The sequence below is a fragment of the Wyeomyia smithii genome, chromosome 3, assembly GCF_029784165.1.
Source record: "Wyeomyia smithii strain HCP4-BCI-WySm-NY-G18 chromosome 3, ASM2978416v1, whole genome shotgun sequence".
Taxonomy (NCBI): Eukaryota; Metazoa; Arthropoda; class Insecta; order Diptera; family Culicidae; genus Wyeomyia; species Wyeomyia smithii.
In genome coordinates this window covers 102,941,002-102,962,182 of record NC_073696.1, presented here as the reverse complement: position 1 = coordinate 102,962,182, position 21,181 = coordinate 102,941,002, and the positions used below count along the sequence as shown (strand labels likewise).

At 38.1% G+C, this 21,181-nt stretch overlaps 1 protein-coding gene across 2 annotated transcripts in view; it reads right to left on the bottom strand.

Moving 5' to 3' along the window:
- The window catches only part of LOC129727701 (vesicular glutamate transporter 1), a 156,355-nt gene that overhangs the window by 9,643 nt on the left and 125,531 nt on the right, over window positions 1-21,181 (bottom strand). For both annotated transcript variants that reach the window (XM_055685768.1, XM_055685767.1), the window contains 4 exons: window positions 14,797-15,030; window positions 14,259-14,723; window positions 14,010-14,195; window positions 13,761-13,946 (listed from right to left, as the gene is read on the bottom strand). In XM_055685768.1, coding sequence (XP_055541743.1) covers window positions 13,761-13,946; window positions 14,010-14,195; window positions 14,259-14,723; window positions 14,797-15,030 — 1,071 coding nt within the window. The remainder of the gene's footprint in view (window positions 1-13,760; window positions 13,947-14,009; window positions 14,196-14,258; window positions 14,724-14,796; window positions 15,031-21,181) is intronic.

Genomic DNA, 21,181 nt, shown 5'->3' with positions numbered 1-21,181 from the left:
TGTTGCTGTTGACAGCCTGCTGATCGGCTGCGGCTGTCATCGACTCGCATTTTTTCGTTTCTCCTTTTCCACAGGCCGGTGGCATATTGAATACAAAGCAAACCGTTTCCATTGTTAATATTATTCCCCACGTAAGAAAAAACGTGCTTCGCACCATCTCACTTTCATTCTTTCATCGGCCTTACTATCGTGAATTATAATCACCTGACATACCGCTCGGATTCGTACTGAAGGATGTCGGATGATTATAGACTGTCATTTGCGACAGCTTGGAAGAACCAACATTCATAAGGAGATGAAAAATAACAGCCCGTTAGAAGTTGCATGTGTGCTGTCGTCAGTTGCTGTCGGACTGTTCACCGAACGTGTGGGGAGCAGAAAGAGCTGTACAATACAATAAGAGCCGGTTTAGTTGAAAATTTGCTGTCATTGTCATGCAGTCATTTTCATAATACTGTGCTGGACACTGCCAACAAGATGCTTGAATGGATTATCCTCAACAGACTGAAGAAGTACACTGAGGATGTGAACAATCTGGCATGCAACCAGTCCGGCTGTCCAGCGCAAAAGAATCATGGTCGACGTGAAGAATGCGTTCAATAACGCCAGCAAGGATTCCATATCACTCGCGCTTGGGAGCCTGCATGTTCCGGTGTCGCTGTACATTTTTTTTGATTTTTGAAAATTACTTCCGGTACCGTGTAATAGTGTACAACACGGAAAAGGGTCAGAAGTGCGTCCCAATGTGTGACGGAGTTTTGAAGCTGAAGTTTCCTGTTGGAGTTGTGATAGTCGGTTTTGTGGACGAAACAACGCTGGATATCTACGACGAATGGATCGGAGATGTCGAGTTGATGGCCGCGCACTGCATACGCAAGATCGAGGACTGGATGCACTTCATGAAACTGGAGTTAGCGTAGCATAAGACGGAGATCACGGTTGCAAAAAACCGTAAATCGGTGCAACGTTCAGGCAGTGGTCAGAGTTGAAGACTGCATCATTCAAAGCTCAGCGCACAGTGGTCCAATAGGGCAGAAAGTGGAACTTAATTCCATAGCGCCTTTCACCTTAGTCCTAGCTTAAAAAAGTTTTCGGAACAATTGTTTGTATGAATGACTCGCATAATCGCAAATTGTCAAAAAGTATGAAAAGTTTACTATACTAAAAATAAAAAAATAACTTATTTGTGTTAAGAGATAGAAGAATAGTTTGTTCAGCAAAGTTGTAGAAGATTCAAAAATATGAAACTTTGTTCAACAAATGACAATCCTATCTTCTTTCTGTAAAAAGTTATAAAGTATATTACATGGAACTTACTTAAAACTTATTTTTTTGTACTTGACTTTTGTTAGTTGCATTTCACACGAAAGTATTGTTCGGAGGAATTGTTAGGGCACACAAAACACAAATATCTCCAGGACTTTTTCTCACTAAGTTATATCATATTTTAGCTAATTTTTTCGATCACTTCAAGAACGTATAGGTTAAAAAGGGGCAAGTGGAATTATGATGTTAATACTTTTCCTCGAAGTTAAGCTGAAGTACTATAAACTCCTTTAGGTTACATTTGTCACAATCCACCCATATTAGAGTACGGCGAGCATATGTTACAGTAGGTTTTCATATATCCAAAATGCTAACTTTTGACGTAGAATACGTCTTACGGCAAAAATTACAGGGACCCAATTTCAATACAGGGATCCAATTTCAAAACCGAAAACATCGAGAGCGTCACAAAATTTGTCCAATTTCAAACGTTTTAAACCCAGTCTGTTTCCAACCGATTTCTGTCATTTTTGCAGCAATCGATTGGAAAATCATTTAAGCACACGTCGAATTGCAGAAAATTGTAATCTGTTTGTTCAAACTATTGTAATATTGAAAATTGTTGAACATTGTCGAAACGCAAATGTCGATTTTTGATTGGTTGCTTGCTGCCTTTCCCTAAATAGGACGACAGAATGGAAGACCTAGTTAGCCGGGAATGCACTTTTTGTGCTATATAAGAGACTGTTTCTCCTCAAGCAAATCAGTTTACTACCAGCTGGCAGCAGCAGCGGACATCAACACCGATGGCAGTAGGCGAAGTGGATCAGAAACGGGCAACAGCGGCGGTGGTAGTGGTTAGCTGCAGTTTTTACCTCTTTCAGTTCGGCTCCCCTTCGATCTGAGTTGGACCCCACCAGCGGTAATCCGATTCAGATATCGTTGGGCAAAAACAACCCGAAACTGAAAGAGACTCGCACCGCCAGGAGGTTTGAGAAGCCACCATCATCCAGCGTATGTATATACAGGGTGTATGCACATAACGTGTGTGAATATTTGTAGCGTGTGTGCCTAACATATCGTCAGTTGAATTCAAAACTGGCACAACTCAAAATTTTGCAGTTTTGAGTTATTGATGGCAAACGATGCCAAATACTATGAAGTTTCATCGCACAAAGACCCGTTTCAAAATTCAAAATATTTTCAGAAATATAAGTAGATGTGCCTTTATTGCACAAATCTAAAATATCCCTAAAAAGACAGAAAAATGAGGTTACAATTCTTGTAACTTGCTTATTACATGCACATGATAGACCCAAACAAGTTCAATAAATATGGGAAATCCTAAAATTGGAATTTTTCACGAAAATGAAAGAAGAAATTTTTGACGCAAATTTTCAAACGCGTTTTTCTCGAAACTATGAATTTTGAGTTGTGCCAGTATTGAAGTCAACTGACGATATAAGGTGTGTGGCTTGCTTCAAAGCGTGTATGTATGTTTATGGCATGTATGCATGTCTGTAGCGCGTGTGTGCATGTTTATAGCGCGTGTGGCACGCTATATAGCGTGCGTGGGTTGCTATATAGCGTGTGAATGTCTAGCGTGTCTGTGCATGTCTATAGAGCGTGTGGCTAGAGTGCGTGACTTGCTATATAGCGTGCGTGCTTGCTTTATAGCGTGCGTGGCTAGCAGTATAGCGGTTAAAATTTTCATAATTACTAACAAATCACCTCATGTAGAATTTGATTATCACTTTGAATCATTCAAAACTAAATAAAAAATTTGTCATGTTGAAAAAATATTCACTTGTCAATAAATGGCATTGACAAACACAAATAACCTCAAAGTTTATCTGAAAAATTAACCCCAATTCACTGTATTCCCAAACCTATTCCAAGAAATACATTGGCATAAGACGGGCTGTCGTATTCTACGTTATCTCTGCGGTCGTGTCTTATAAACAACCTCTTCAACTTTTTTTGTGTTGAGAGATAGAGGAATGATCAATTCGGCAAAGTTTTAGAACGTGCAAAAATATGAATCTTTGCTGAACAAACAAAATTCTTATCTTCATTGTGTACAGTGTTACAGAGTTTTTTTTTCTAAAAGTTACTTAAAAGTTAATTTTTTGCACTTAACTTTTGTTAGCTACATTTTACAAGAAAACGTTGTTCTAAGGAAGCATTTGGGCGTAAAAAACACACGTCTTTTTGAAGACTACACATCTCTAGGACTTTTCCTTATAAAGTTACAGCATGTTTTAGCTTATTTTTTCGCTAAATTTAAAAACGTATAAAGTAAAATGGGGCAAGTAGAATCATGATGTTAACACTTTTTCTCGAAGTTTAGCTCGAGTGCTCAGAACTGTTATAAGTTCCATCTGCCCCAATCAACCTAATCTTTATTCTATACGTTGTTAAAATTGTCGGAAAAAATATGCTGAAATGTGCTATAACTTTGTAAGGAAAAATCCTGGAGATGTGTGGTCTTCAACAAAAACGTGAATTTTGTATGTCCAAATGCTTCTTTAGAACAACGTTCTCTTGTAAAATATAGCTAACAAAAGTTAAGTGCAAAAAATTAACTTTTAAGTAACTGTTCCCGACGTCGAAACAAACACCGTCTATTTAGTTGCTTACTTAGCAGCTACAAAGCTGTAATATATTTTAAATTCTAACAAAGTGTTAACTACATTTATAATGTTTCTTACTTATTCAGTGTTTCTTGGTTTTTATATCCGAGATCTTTTTATTTATCCCTTCTACCTTGCAGGAAAACCTATTTCTTCTCTTTTCAGGTCCACCAGCGATGAACAACGATTAGCGGTAAGTATTTCCTGTGTGTTTTAGGTTAAGTTACAGGTAAGTATAATTTTATAACTATTTTCAACAACGTACCTTTGCCTTATAACCTGCTTTATATATACCACTTACTATGTGGTGAGCCGTAATGAATTTATGCTGTTAATTTTTGTTCCGGACTGTGGAACGACTATTTGTTTTAATATACAAAGTTTGATTAACTCGCGACTGATATGCGGTTTCACTTGCTATCGAAACTGATAAAAAATGATGACGTTTACGGATGTTTGCATCCTGATTGTCATTTTGTTCGCTCGGCCCTATTCGCTCGATATGAAACGGTTTGTTGTTCACACCCCTTTTCGCCGCAACGGGGGGTATCGGCGACAGTAACTTTTACAGAAAATACTCTGTAATTCTGTATACAATGAAGATAGGAATTTTGTTTGTTCAGCAAAGATTCATATTTTTGCACGTTATAAAACTTTGCCGAATCAACCATTTCTCTATCTCTTAACACAAAAAAGTTAGTATTTTGGATATATGAAAACCTACTGTAACATATGCTCGCCGTACTCTAACATGGGTGGATTGTGACAAATGAAACCTAAACAAGTTTATAGCACTTCAGCTTAACTTCAAGTGAAAGTTTTAACATCATGATTCCACTTGCCCGTTTTTAACCGATACGTTCTTGAAGTTATCGAAAAAATTAGCTAAAATATGATATAACTTCGTAAGGAAAAGTCCTGGAGATATATGTCCTTTGGCAAAAATGTGTGTTTTGCGTTTCCTAACAATTCCTCCGAACATTACTCTCGTGTAAAATTCAACTAACAAAAGTTAGGTACAAAAAACTAACTTTTAAGTAAGTTCCATATAATATACTTTATAACTTTGTACCGAAAAAAGATAGGATTTTCATTTGTTGAACAAAGTTTCATAGTTTTGAATCTTCTACAACTTTGCTGAACAAACTATTCTTCTATCTCCTAACAAAAAAAAAGTTATTTGTTTATTTTTAGTATAGTTAACTTTTCATACTTTTTGACAATTTGCGATTATGCGAGTCATTCATACAAACAATTGTTCTGAAGACACTTTTAAGCTAGGATTATGGTAAAAGGCACTATGGAATTAAGTTCCACTTTTGGCCCTATTGGACCACTATGCAGCGGTGTACGGTAGCAAGCAGAAACTTCCTTCGTCCATACTCAGGCATTATGGGCTCAAGAAAGTAGGCGCTAGGTACTATAAGTTATCGTTGTATACTGGTAATCTATGTCTTTTGCAGTTATTTAAAGCATTTTTGTAGAACATTTTGACGGAAAAAAATTTAGGAATCGAACAGAATTGAAAAAAGTGCAAAAGAGTGGGTTTGTAGCTTGAAAAAGTCATTTTTTCATCAATCGCAACCTGAAAACAATTTTTTAGAAAGTCAAAAATGTTCTACAGAAATGCTATAAATAACATTAGAACAAAATCATTTCAAATCGTCTGGAAATACGCGAAAATTTAATCGACCATTTTTGATTTGAATGAAACTTTGCACACGTGTTTGGCTTAGCAAACTGAGCATTTTTCGCAGGTGGAGAGATTTTTTACACCCATGAGTTACATTCGAAAAGGGCGTATGCCTTTTGGCATAGGTTTTATTCGAAACATTGTAGCCCAGAAACCGTTGCACAGTGGTCCAATAATGCAAAAAGTGGAACTTAATTCCATATCGCCTTTTAACTTCATCCTAGCTTAATAGTGTCTTCGGAGCAATTGTTTGTATGAATGACCCGCATATTTGCAAATTGTAAAAAAATTTTAAAAGTTTACTATACTAAAAATAAAAAAAATATTTTTTTTGTGTTTAGAGATAGAAGAATAGTTTATTCAGCAAAGTTGTAGATTATTCAAAAATATGAAACTTTGTTGAACAAATGAAAATCCTATCTTTTTTCGGTACAAAGTTATGAAGTACATTACATTGAACTTATTTAAAAGTTAGTTTTTTGTACTTAACTTTAGTTAGTTGCATTTTACACGAAAGTGTAGTTCGGAGGAATTGTTAGGGCACACAAAACAAACATTTTTGCCGAAGACTATATATCTCCAGGAGTTTTGTTTACAAAGTTATATCATATTTTAGCTTATTTTTTCGATAACTTCAAGAATGTATAGGTTAAAAAGGGGCAAGTGGAATCATGATGTCAATAGTTTTTCTTGAAGTTAAGCTGAAGTACTATAAACTTCTTTAGGTTCCATTTGTCCCAATGCACCCATTTTAGAGTACAGCGAACATATGTCACAGTAGGTTTTCATATATCAAAAATACTAACTTTTTTGTGTTAAGAGATAGAGGAATGGTCTTCTCGGCAAGGTTTTAGAACGTACAAAAATATGAAACTTTGCTGAACAAACAAAACTTCTATCTTCATTGGGAACAGAGTTACAGATTATTTCATGTAAAAGTTACTTAAAAGTTAGTTTTTTGTACTTAACTTTTGTTAGTTACATTTTACAAGAAAACTTTGTTCTGAAGAAGCATTTGGGCATACAAAACACACGTTTTTGTTGAAGGCTACACATATCCAGGACTTTTCCTTATAAAGTTATAGCACATTTCAGCAAATTTTTTTGATAACTTCAACAACGTATAGAAGGTGGATTGGGACGGATGGAACTTATAGCAGTTTTGAGCACTTGAGCTGAACTTTGAGAAAAAAAATTGACATCATGATTCCACTTGCCCCTTTTTCCTTTATACGTTCTTAAAGTTATCGAAAAAATATGCTGAATTATGCTATATCTTTGTAAGGAAAAGTCCTGGAGATGTGTAGCCTTCAACAAAAATGTGTATTTTGTATGCCAAAATCCTTTTGTAGAACAACGTTTTTTTGTAAAATGTAACTAACAAAAGTTTAGTACAAAAAACTAACTTTTAAGTAACTTTTACATGAAATACTCTGTAACTCTGTTCCCAATGAAGATACAAATTTTGTTTGTTCAGCAAAGTTTCATATTTTTGCTCGTTCTAAAACTTTGCCGAAAAGACCATTCCTCTATCTCTTAACACAAAAAAGTTAGTATTTTTGATATATGAAAACCTACTGTGACATATGTTCGCCGTACTCTAAAATGGGTGCATTGGGACAAATGGAACCTAAAGAAGTTTATAGTACTTCAGCTTAACTTCAAGAAAAACTATTGACATCATGATTCCACTTGCCCCTTTTTAACCTATACATTCTTGAAGTTATCGAAAAAATAAGCTAAAATATGATATAACTTTGTAAACAAAACTCCTGGAGATATATAGTCTTCGGCAAAAATGTTTGTTTTGTGTGCCCTAACAATTCCTCCGAACTACACTTTCGTGTAAAATGCAACTAACTAAAGTTAAGTACAAAAAACTAACTTTTAAATAAGTTCAATGTAATGTACTTTATTACTTTGTACCGAAAAAAGATAGGTTTTTCATTTGTTCAACAAAGTTTAATATTTTTGAATTTTCTACAACTTTGCTGAATAAACTATTCTTCTATCTCTCAACACAAAAAAGTTATTTTTTTTATTTTTAGTATAGTAAACTTTTAAAATTTTTTCACAATTTGCAATTATGCGGGTCATTCATACAAACAATTGCTCCGAAGACACTATTAAGCTAGGATGAAGTTAAAAGGCGCTATGGAATTAAGTTCCATTTTTTGCCTTATTGGACCACTGTGCGTTGGTTGTATAGAAAAACTGTCTGAGAATGAGTTGTAGCGAGTCGAAAATGCATCATAAAAATATATACACTGTACAAAAAAAAAAATTTTTTACCAAAAAAATTAAAAATAAACATCGAATTTCAATTTAAAAAAAAAGAGTCGATTTTTTTTTATTTTTTTTTCGAAGAAACTTGACGTTAATACGCAACTTTAAAAAAAAAGTTCAGGATGGAAAAATGAAAAATATTTTTTTTATGGTAGATTAATTTTTTTATGAAAATTCTAATTCGAACATTTTTCAAAATATATGTATTCTGATGATTTTAAAAGATGCAGAGAGTCATTTTGAATCAAAAAGCTCTTGGTAGTAAACATTCTAAAGGCATCGGTTTTTGAGTTATTCTGAATTTAAGCTCGAAAAATTATTAATATTTCGGAAAATACACGTTTTTTTTTAATTTGTCCATGGTTCTCCAGCAAAAACCATACGTTCATTGGAATACTTGATCAAAAATATACAATTCATTCTTTGACAACAAAACGATTGGGCGAACGGTTCTCAAGAAAAGAGTTAAATGTTCTAAGTGATATAAATATATGTAAGAATCAAATATTTGTTTTCGAGTTTTATTATCTTAGGAACATATTTTTTTATGACATAGATACTTTACTGAACTAGTTTCACCTTATATTTTATATACATCATAAGTAAATGATTCGTCATCTTTTGAAAACAGCTTCGTTTGTATCTTATTTTCTGAAATCGGAACAAAAGAGTAATACTTTTGTGTGGCAGCTATTATTATAGATTTTTTTAAAAATATTGCTCCATTCTGTTACTCCTTGTTCATATTCTTCATATGATACCCATCTAAATGACATTTTTGATGAATTTTTATTACTTTTCTGATTAGACCAATCATACAATTCTTTTGCGCTTGTAATGGGATGTTCATGTTCTTTAGCTATACTTGCATTTCCTGCCATTCGTTTTAATATGCCACCAATTGCATCGCATGGGCCTTTAACATGAGAAGTCGCAAAAAAATGCTACTCTGCATCGACGTTATAATTGGTTTTGAACTTACAAAGACTTGCAAAGTTTTTATATTTTTATATTGTGAGGCAGCTCCATCAGACATTAAAATCGCTTTTTCAACTCTATTGTTGTTTTTAGAAAACTCATGATTTGGCAATGAACACCTGAACCGCAACAGTATCAAGATGGAGTACTTTCGATATTATGATGAAGCTGATATTCATAAGTGTTCCAGATTCTGAATAGTAAACAACGAAGGGATGAATGGTGGCTTGACTATCATTCCAATAACTACACGAATCACAAATTGATAAAGACGTATTAAAATGAGCTTGACTGTTCAATATTTTTAATTTTGCAATAACGTTTTCGTTTAATTTGCGTAAGCTTGATGAGCAACGATGATCAGGAAAGAGTTTACAGCATTTGGGCTTAGTGTATTCAATTTTAACTTTATTCATCTTCACAAAATGCAAACTGTTACTAACACATCTGGAGTAGTGCAATCGTATTTATATACGAAAACAGTTATTATAGGTAACCCAGTAGTTATTGGTTGCGTACTTTACAAACAGTTATTATTAGTAAACACGTAGGTAGTGTTGCACGACAAACATATATTTTTATAAAACATTCGGCAAAAGGGGAACGTGTAGGTAGGCTCAGGTTTAGCGCTTGAGTTATTTATCTAATCGTTTTGTTGTCAAAGAATGAATTGTATATTTTTGATCAAGCATTCCAATGAACGTATGGTTTTTGGACAAATTAAAAAAAAACGTGTATTTTCCGAAATATTAATAATTTTTCGAGCTTAACCCGTAAAGACCCGGGACGGAACTTGTTTTTTGAAAATGCTCGTTCTCAGCACTGGAACAGCCGATTTGGGAAAACTTGAACTTTTATTCAAGGGCATAGGTTTTATTCGAAACATTGTAGCCCAGATACCGTAGGTTGTATAGAAAAACTGTCTGAGAATGAGTTAAAATTAAAAATGCATCATAAAAAAATATACACTGTACAAAAAAAAAATTTTTTAACCAAAAAAAATTTAAAATAAACATTAAATTTAAATTGAAAAAAAAAGAGTTGAATTTTATTCTATTTTTTTTTAAAGAAACTTGACGTTAATACGCAACTTCTAAAAAAAATCCAGGATGGAGAAATGAAAAATAATTTTTCTATGGTAGATTAATTTTTGTAATATAAATTCTAATTCAAACATTTTTCAAAATATTTGTATTCTGATATTTTTAAAAGATGCAGAGTGTCATTTTGAATCAAAAAGCTCTTGGTAGTGAACATTCTAAAGGCATCGGTTTTCGAGTTATTTTTAATTTAACCCGTAAAGACCCGGGGCGGAGCTTGTTTTTTTAAAATGCTCGTTCTCAGCACTGGAACGGCCGATTTGGGAAAACTTGAACTTTTATTCAAGGGGAAAAATCTGTGCATGCTAGAATAAATTTTTCAGCATCTTTGGATTTAGAAGACATTACTCTTAAAATATAGAGCTTGAAAATTGAAGAGCTAAGTTGAAACTTACCGTGGGAGACTAAGAAAATTAAGTTTCCATGAAAATTCGTGCTTTGGTGAATTTAAACTGGTTTTTCTCAAAATGTTTGCATGCTAAAATAAATATTTCATCACGTATGGATTCAGGAGACCTTACCGCAAAAATGTAGAGCTTAAAGTTTGAAGAACGGTTTTGTTGTTTGAAATTTTATAAAAATACGTAGTTTTGTGATTTTGTACTGAATGAATTGGGAAACTCCAAAATTCACTCTTACATACCATATTTCATCCATCTGACATGATTTGATACATGGAGCAATTGATACGTATGAAAACTACCAGTGTTTGCTCAATCTGTTTGAAAAATTAGAAAAAAACACAGACATATTTGCGTCTCACAAAAACGGGGAGGGATCCAGAGGGGTGGCACCTTACCAAAACTTAGAGCAACTATTCTCCTTGAATAAAAGTCCAAGTTTTCCCAAATCGGCCGTTCCAGTGCTGAGAACGAGCATTTAAAAAAAAACAAGCTCCGTCCCGGGTCTTTACGGGTTAAATTAAAAATAACTCGATTGATTCAAAATGACTCTCTGCATCTTTTAAAAATATCAGAATACAAATATTTTGAAAAATGTTTAAATTAGAATATTTAAGAATATTTAAGAAAATTAATTTACCATAAAAAAATTATTTTTCATTTCTCCATCCTGGACTTTTTTTTAGAAGTTGCGTATTAACGTCAAGTTTCTTAAAAAAAAAAAAATAAAATTCAACTCTTTTTTTTTAAATTGAAATTTAATGTTTATTTTTAATTTTTTTTGGTTAAAACAATTTTTTTTGTACAGTGTATATTTTTTTTATGGTGCATTTTTAATTTTAACTCATTCTCAGATAGTTTTTCTATACAACCTACGGTTTCTGGGCTACAATGTTTCGAATAAACCCTATGCCAAAAAGCATACGCCCTTTTAGAATGTAACTCATGGGTGTAAAAAAATCTCTCCATCTGTGAAAAATGCTCAGTTTGCTAAGCCAAATACGTGTGCAAAGTTTCATTCAAATCAAAAATGGTCGATATTCGACCATAGGTCATTTGGCGCGATCTTGCTCATTATCTTTCGATTTAGGGCTGAGTACCTAGACTTTTTCAACATCGATTTTTTTAGAGACACCCTACAGTAGGGGTTTTAGTCGATCCACCTTATTTCAACTTCACTTCCTGACCTATCTTTTCAGCACCAATCAAATTTTATTTTTAATTTTTTTTAAGTTCACCCGGTTTAAAAGCTATTTGGTAAGCGATTCTACTCAAACGAGGAAAGTTAATACCAAACGATTATTTTGTGACTGGGTGCGTAAAACTAAAACGATCGCTATTGTAAATGCACTACTTCGAATGTAGTCTATTCAAGTAGTTCAAACAGTTTAAATACTGTTTGATTTGATTTATTTGATTACCTGTAAACACCTTTTTCAAGCCTTCTGATTTTCTTCACGCTATTATATTTCTCAAGTGTCAACCCCTTTTTTTTTCTCTAGAAATTGTTAAAGCACTTTCATAAATTTTAACTCTTATTGTTACTCAAATCGCTCATTTGTACTCAATTGTCGAAGGTGTGACGAAATAGAAACCACTCCCCGTATACATGACTAATGATCATCAGTCATCTTGACAGGGCAACAATTTTATCCGACCAATGCATGGAACGAAAGTATGATTATAGAAATGACAAAAATTGTGTTATAGCTAAGACATATTCATTATGTAGATTTCGAAATTTATCGAATACACTGAATTCTTTTTTTACGCGATTGATGTGATCGAGCAAAAAAAAAAAACGGGTTAAAAACGCTCAGTTTTCACTAATCCTGTTAAAGACATGGCGTCGTTTTGATGAAATCTTCCGCTACGTGTAAAAAAATCGCTTTAAAATAAAATCACGTAAAAACAAACCGCGTAAAAAGAGAATTCAGTGTATGCTTCAGTTTTACAGAATATTGATGTGGTTTAACACCAACCAAATTTTGCGCGTATTTACTACATTTGTTCTAACTTGTAAAATGAAATAAATTCCTTGATTAGTTATATTCGTTCCTGTTTAAAATTTAATGATACATGTTTTGTCATTATTTGGCAACATTACTTAACTTGAGGGATCTCAGTCCATCAAGCTTCATAACATAGGCCTTCAAGTAGAGTTGGGGATCAGATTGAGTGCTGAGATTTTTGAATTCTTTGCATGGTCCACAAATCTGATACACATCAGTAAACGTTTCCAAGCCATGAAAAGCACTGCATCATTCTATCGAGGTAGAAGCCCATGCAATGCAATTCTAGTCGTTCCTTTTCATTGAGTGATGAAACATTGCATTAGGCACCGCACGAGCAGCCTGGAATGCCTTTCGAAGTGAAGCGCCTCTACATTTTATCCATCCGCGTTCGTCAGCAGATTCACATAAATCGTTACTGATGCTAGGATACCATCAGGGGGTAAAAAACGAACGGCGGTAATAATGTAGAGAATCCTAACCAAGGCAACCAGACACCGACATCCTATTCCTAGCTTCCGTCAAAAGTTATTGTGCACGAATGGAGTGTTGTTCACAATTTACCATGAACAATTTTGATGAATTCTCCAACTTAGCTGTAAATTCCGAATAATCAGCATTGCCGACTAGTGATTACATCCAACTCTGGAAAATTACGAAAAAACTGACAACCCTCGCAGCCCAACCGAGAACGGAAACAGAACTGTTTATATGTGAAAATATTTCACTCTTGTTTGCGTGGAGAAAATATGAGGTGGGGAAGAGGACGCAAAATGTGGAAAGCGAAAAGTGTAGGGTTTCCATTTCATAGCTCCCGGAAAAGCCGCTAGCTGTTTCTGACTATTGTCATACAAACAGCAGTTCGCCGGAAGCAGGCGGGAACCCCCCTACCGTTGACGGTCTCGGTTTTATTGCAAAGTCTGTGATTTTCCTTTTACGAATCGTTTAGCTGGGCTCACGCGGACGACGGGGAGATTGTTCGCATTTTCGAGCTGCCGTGATTTATTGTTGAAAATCATCAAGCGTAAAACATCATAACAAATTTAATTTCTCTCAAATGGGATGCATCGAGTGTATAGAGAATAGGGAAACGCCGTGCTTCGTAGCCGAACCAACCCAAAAGGGAGGAGTCTGATTCAGTTACTTTTTGTGTGGTAAAGAGAGACTAATGTCTCTTGTTTCCAGTTGATGTCTTTTGACAGTTATGAGTTTTTGGCAAATGAAGTTAATTCTCAGGTTCTGTTTGGAAGGGACATACCCACGAGTAAAGAGCATCGATTTGGTTTTATTTTATTGTCGTTAGACTCAAACTAATGAGATGTGAATTTTTTATCATGCACAATTTTTATCATTCACATAGTTTCTAAATAGCGGAAAATATTTTCACTTACCTGACCTCTCGTCAAATGGTCAATCGCTATCGGACATATGAGTCCAGCAACGGTTCCAATACCGTTAGACACACCCATTAGAATACTGGCATAGCGCGGAGCAATATCAAGATGGTTTACATTATATCCAGAGATGGCAAACCCACTACAAGCTACTCCAATTGTTAAAGCAGTTATCGCCCCCGTCTGTAAACCGAAGCATAAATTTATTATATATTGCATATGGGTATTATGTTTTGGGAAACCTACTGAACTCGTTGCATGTGCCACAACCAGGAAGAATAGTCCCTCTAATCCGAAGCCGCCACAGTTGAAAAGCTTACGGACGTTAGTAGTCGTCATTATTCCGGACTTCCGCAAGAAATCGGCCAACATACCTCCGAATGGTACAATAATTGTCATCAGTAGATGAGGCAGTGCTCCTAAAATACCAGTCTGCCAAACAATGAATATAATCAAAACTGGATTTGTTTTTACAAACGCTCAATGAAGTCATACCTCTTCAATCCTAAAGTTAAACGAATGGTTAAGATATGCGCTTTGATACAGTACGAGCAGGTAAAAGTTCCACGAACGGCAAAAGTTCGCCACAATGATGGCATAGACTGGCATGCTGGTGGCCATGGCCCTCCAGGGTGTCGTCGCCATTGTCGGCATCGGTAGCTGAACCGATTCTCCAAGTGACTTTTCGATGTACTTCAGTTCTTTTAAGGTGATTGTCGGATGCTGTCGAGGCTTTTCAAAAGACAACCACAGCCAGAAACAGTACCACACTAAGCCCATGAGTCCGTAGAAATAGAACGGAGCATGCCAACTGATCCAGCCAGTCAGAATTCCGGACATGGGCATACCTATCACTACACCCGCGTATGAGCCACTGAAAGCCATGGTTGCCAGCCGGGACCGTTCCAGTGGGGGAGCCCAAAATCGCCAGATACCATGACAGGCGGGATACGTTACACCCTACACGCAGGATAAAATCAGATTCAATTAAACAATCCTTATAATACAATAACCACCGAACAAATCAACTTACCTCAACGAGTCCCTGAAGCACACGGACCAGGATTACCACCGTCGGATGAAGCATCATTGCACCTGGGACGAGCAGGTTTAGGAAGCAGGAGCAGGCTATGGCAGTGCCAAAGATGCGATTAGCAGGCAGCATAGACGCCAGGAAACCCCCAGGCACCTGCGTCACCAGATAACCCCAGAAGAAGGACGAATCGACAGCGCTCTCCATGGCGACGGTCCAGTTGTATTTGACTTCCTACAAAAAAATAAAGGAATGGAATCAATGAACGTTTATCCTGTATGACCGAAACTTTTCATCATCCACCTGTCAAATTTGTTAAGCTGTTATATTTGAAAATTCATATCGGTTGATTGATTATCAGCTGACCACCGAAAAATACGATTTATTAGGGCGAACAAGATGAATTTTCTTTTTCTTGGTGCTCATATAAAATTGTGACTGGCACAATATATATCGAAAAATGTAAATGAAATTCATTCGTGTTTTGTAGGATATATCATAAAGGAAACATTTCTGGATAACTGGACATCGAAAGGCCTGGATCTTTCAAGAATCAAACCCACGACTACGCGCTTGTCAAAGGGAACTCTGTAACGTGGTTTGTTACTAAAAAAATTTGATAAATATATGTAATAAAAATTGTTTAGTTCCGTGTTACCTTTTCATAGAACCACTAGGGCACGAAACCGAAGGCCCAATCCTCACCATCACAACGCAATCGTTGGCCTGCAGTAGATCAACATAGGGCTTTCAAACGACCCTGGGAATCATATGCGGCCCCACGACCTTCGGACAACTGCACTGTCTGTAAATTCCCCAATCACCCACCTTTATTAGTTACCATGAACGTCAAATTAGGACGCGATCTTGATACTGCATCCACTACCGTATCTTCTGACTTCCGCAATGCCGATCACCAGCATATCGCTGAGTTTGTCTCCGAGCTCGTCTGGAACTCTATTTCAGACTCCGTCAATGAAGAAGACGCCGCTCAAACTCTCTCCAACGGAATGGACTACATCGACCGTTTCGTCCCAAAAAAGAGCCAGCATCCTGCGCCCCAACAGCCGTGGCAAACGAAAGAACTTCAGCAGTTGAAGTCCGAGAAGAGAGCTGCCTTGAGACAAATTTCTAAACACCGTACAGTGTTCCTAAAACGTCATCATACGAAAAAACCACACATACAAAAGTGTTGCGAAACGATGCTTTCTCTGACATCAACAAGATTTACAGAGGAAGCTCAAGTTTCGTCCCAATCAGTTTTGGAGGTTCGTCAATCAACTGGGACATAAAGGTGGGATACCCTCTTCTATGACATTTAACGGTAAGTAAGCATCCACCCCGCAGGACATCTGTCAGCTTTTCCGCTTTGCGTTCACTGACGAGACACTCAGCGATGATCACGTTGAACATGCCGCCAGTAATACCCCACTGTACGGTGAAACTTTGAATATCTTTCATTAAGACGCGACGATGATTTCTAGTGCCTGCTGCCAACTCAAATCATCCCTGAATCCGGGTCTTGACGGAATTTCATCGACGTTTTTTTTTAAATGCAGACTAATAACCTGGTATCTCCGCTTCTGTTGTGTCTCACTGAGTCCTAGTTAGATGATGTGACTGCAAGTTGTGTTTTCGAATCTTGTCGATGATCTGCCTCAAGGTGAACATTTGGTTCGTTGTAGATCGTCACGCTCGAAAACCTTACTGGTATTCTCTAACACAGACTTTCTGCAACGGTGTCAGTCTATGGCACAAAATGCGGGCGAGAATTATATGCGGAATTGAGGAAGGTTATGCCTCGAAAGTTGCTTTTACCCATGCTAAGCAACCTTAAGCTGGACAGCATAACCCCTTGGTCTCCCCGGAACCGCCGTTAGGCATTACTTCAGTGAGAGGGCCAGTCGTGCTTTTTGCACTTACCTCTCCGGGTAGCAGAGCAACCTATTTAGGCCAGTTGGTTAGCTAGTTAGCTAGCTAGCTACTGAGCTACTGACTGGGGCATGTCGATGGTTTCCCGTCGATTGGTGCCTTGTAAAACATTCACGATCTGTGATGCAGCCTTGATGATCGCACTCCAGATTTCCCTATTCTCGCGCATCCTACGCACAATATTCTCTGGCGTGGTGTCCGTTCCACTTATTGCCAGCATTTCGTGCCTTATCCGAACACATGCTCCGCGTTTTCATCCTCTCCCGTACATACGGGGGACGTAGGGGACTCGGTATACCCGAACCTATGCAGGTACTGCCTAAAGCAGCCTGACCTGACAGGATCTGTGTCAGATGGAAGGTTACTTCCCCATGGCGCCTATTGATCCAGCATGCTAACTCTGGAATGAGTCGGTGTGTCCAACTACCTTTTGTAGTGTTGGACCACTCCCGCTGCCACCTAGCCATTGAAGATGACCGTATGGTGTTGCGTATACCCCTTGTGTCGCGTTGGTCGAAGCATTCTACATCCTCTCTGACTATGAAGCTGATGGGCATCATGCCAGCCAAGACACAAACCGCCTCGTACGACACGGTTCGGTATACGCACGCGACGTACTCTCGAGTTTGCCACGATGGCATGAGGTACCCAAAACCTTGGACCACACTGGCCCTCCATACCTGAGTATGGACGTAGCAAGGACTTTGCGCCTGCTGCTACAAACCGCTGAAATGTTTGCCATCATGCGGGATAATGCCGCTACAGCCATGGAAGCTCTCTTGCAGGTATAATCGACGTAGCTCCCTAATGTGAGCTTGTCATCGATCATAACCCCCAGAAGCTTCACGGAACGTTTTGAGGCGATAGTGCATGCACCAGCACTGATCGATGCCTCCTGCTCCGACTTCCTATTATTTACAACGATGACCTCTGTCTTATGGTGCGCTAGCTCCAGTTTTCTGGAGTGCATCCAATCTTCCAATACGCGTATGGATAGCATGGCCTTTAACTCCAGCTCTCTAATTGACTCGCCGTAGACCTCAAGAGTTCTGAACTTCCGGAAGCACACCTGGAAACACCCCGGTGGAGAGGCCTGCTCCCGGATCGACCACATGCTGATCGACGGCCGGCACTTTTCAGACGTCATGGATGTGCGGTCCTCTCGAGGGCCAAACATCGACTCGGATCACTATCTCGTGGTGGGCAAGATTCGCACCCGGTTGTCCAATGTATTTAAATCGAGATCGGCGAGGAAGATACATCTGGACATCCAGAGGTTATCAGCGGAAGGAGTTGCTGCAGAGTATGCTCGGAAAGTTGATAGACGGATCGGTGGACCAGCTGGAGTGGACCTGAACGAGCAGTGGAAGCACATCCATGATGCGGTCAGCGAAACAGCGTGAGAAGTGATAGGCATGACAACGGGAACCACGCGTAGTGGGTGGTTCGATGCTGAGTGCCTAGAGCTGACGGAGGAGAAGAACCAAGCCTACGCCAACACCTTAGTAGCAGCTAATCGTGTAACGCGTCAGATGCGGGAGAAATACCGGGAGGCAAGAGCTGCCGAAAAAAGGCTTCATCGCCGTAAGAAACGTGAGCACTACGATCGCGTCCTCGCGGAGGCGGAGAATTGCTTCACCAGGCACGACACGAGGAGCTTCTATAGAACGATCAACGGAACCAGGAACCGGACTGTGCCAGTACCTGCCATGTGCAATGACAGGGAGGGAAACCTGGTTACCGATAAATCGCAGGGGGCCAGGCGTTGGAAGCAACATTTTGAAGTGGTGTTGAACGGTGAGAAAGGTAGGAGAGTCGTCGAAGGGAACAGGATAGAAATTGGGGAGGACGGACAAGCTGTGGTACCACTAACATTGGACGAGGTGAAGAATGCTTGCAAAGAGCTGAAGAACCACAAAGCCGCTGGGAAGGACGGCTTACCAGCCGTTATCAGCCATCTAAAAATACATTTGTTTTCTGAACATCGTTATTTTTTATCTCCCAAAATAAAACAGTTATTCAACATATTTGTTAAAATGCATAGTTTTCCATTATATAAAAATACCAATATCTCAGCTCCCCGATAAGATATCAAGTTTCTTTTTGCATTAAAACTTTCGTCGTAAATCCCGCTTTGCAATGAAAATTTCAGTTCTTGATCACAATTTTTTTTTATTTGTGTTTTGAAGGGTTTTATCTAAAAATTATCAAAAAAAATATTTTTTTTTGTGATGTTCAATGGGCTCTGGGAGTCATAAAACTGAATGATGTGCTGAACCAAATCATGCAAAATATTCAAAAACAACCACACAAAAATAAAAAATATATGGAAAAATTCAGGAATCGAACAGAACTGAAAAAAGTGCAAAAGAGTGGGTTTGTAGCTGAAAAAAGTCATTTTTTCATAAATCACGTTTGGGCAACCTGAAAAAAATTTTTTAGAAAGTCGAAATGTTCTACCAAATCGCTATAAATAACATTATCTTTCAATTTAGGGCTGAGCACCTTGACTTTTTCAACATCGATTTTTTTTGGGACACCCTACTGTGAAGTGCAATTCACCAGATTATCCTAAGGGTATGGTCTGAGGAACAATTACCTACGGACTGGTTGGAAGGACTCATATGCCCTATCTACAAGAAGGAACATAGGCTCGACTGTAGTAATTATAGAGGCATAACCCTCCTCATCTCCGCTTACAAAATTCTCTCCCGTATCTTATTCCAGCGACTGAGGCCGTTGCAGGAAGCCTTTGTTGGAGAATACCAATGCGGTTTTCGAGTGGGGCAATCCACAACAAACCAGATGTTCACCTTGAGACAGGTTCTCAACAAGTTTCGAGAACACAACTCTATTCGATATTTTCGCAGTGCTGATTATAGTGACGCATCATGCGATTTATTGGGCCATTTTTTGAGAAGCTAGTTCTGTGAGAGTTTTCCGAAAATATTTTACGGTTTCTTAATTGACGACTGGGTGCATAAAAATTTAGTTGCGATAATAATTTAGAAGATTGCACGCGTTGAGAAATAATGTCATTGATAAAGTAAAGCATTGAAAGTTCGCGGCGTTCTTTAAGTGCTTGTATGTCTATAAGCATGCATCGTGCTTCATATGATGGTAAGGGAAATGCTGTCCAATTTAGCTTACAAACCGCGTACAATAGAAATTCGGTGGACACACACACAACGCGTGCATGGCCTCGACGGTCGCTAAGCGTCGACCCGTGGAGACCTGCAACTCGGCCAAATGCCTCGATAGTTGACTTAGTTGAGTCTGTGTCCCTTTGTATAGATTGGGCATTTGAGTCCTTCCAACCAATCCGTAGGTAGTTCTTCCTCAAACCATACTTTTGGGATAACCTGGTGAATTGCCCTATATATCCGCTCGCTGTTTCCACCTTCCCAATTTTTTTTTGTTCCCCTCAACGACTTTCCTACCTTCCTCACCATTAAGTAACACTTTGAAGTGTTGTTTCCAACGCCTGGTGACTTACGATTCTATAAAAGTTTCTCGTGTCGTGCTTGGTTTATCTTCGCGAGGACACGATCGTAGTGTTCACATTTCTTGGGGCGGTGAAGCCTCTTTTCGGCAGCTCTAGCTTCCCGGTATTTCTCGCATATCTAACGCATGGATGTGCTTCCACTGTTCATTCAGGTCCAATTCAACTGGTTCATTGATCCGTCGTTCAACTTTCCGAGCGTACTCTGCAGCTACTCCTTTCTCTGAATGTATCTTTCTCTTCGGTCTCGACTTGAGTACGTTGGACAGTCGGGCGTGTGTCTTACCTACCACAAGATAAGTGTGATTTCTAATGTTATAACACTTTTACTTTTGTTTGTGACGCAAGTCGATGTTGCTGCTGGTAGAGATGGCAACTTACTGGCACGTTTCTATCTCTCACACTGAGAAGTCATTCCAACTTCCACTGAGGGTGTTGAAACAATAGCCAGCTATAAATAATAGTCTCTACTGAGTAAATGTACGAAGTGCGAGAATTGGATAAGCGATACAAAACTCGATTCTAGAACTACGTCTTTAACGTTCTGCGGTGGTGTAACGGGAACACATCTGACCGGAGATTGGAAGTTGTGGGTTCGAGTCCCACCTGCTGAACTATATTTTTCGTAGTTTCTACAATCATTTTTTTTCAGTTAGTTTAATTTTCTATCTTCATTACTACATTTACTCCTTAAATTAAAATTAATGTTATAACAGGCAAAAAAAATACTACAAATGGCCATTTCCCTGGCCGTAGCGAAGTTCATTAGCTTCAAATCGTTGTCGTTTGGGGTAGAGTAGAGGCTTTCCCTATCAATGACGGGGTGAAAAAGTTGCTCCAGTCCGGCTTGTGCGTTCAGATCTCCGATGACGATCTTTATGTCGTATTGTGGGAACTCTCCATACGTTTTCTCATGGAGCTCGTAGAACTCCTCCATTACGTCGTCGGGTT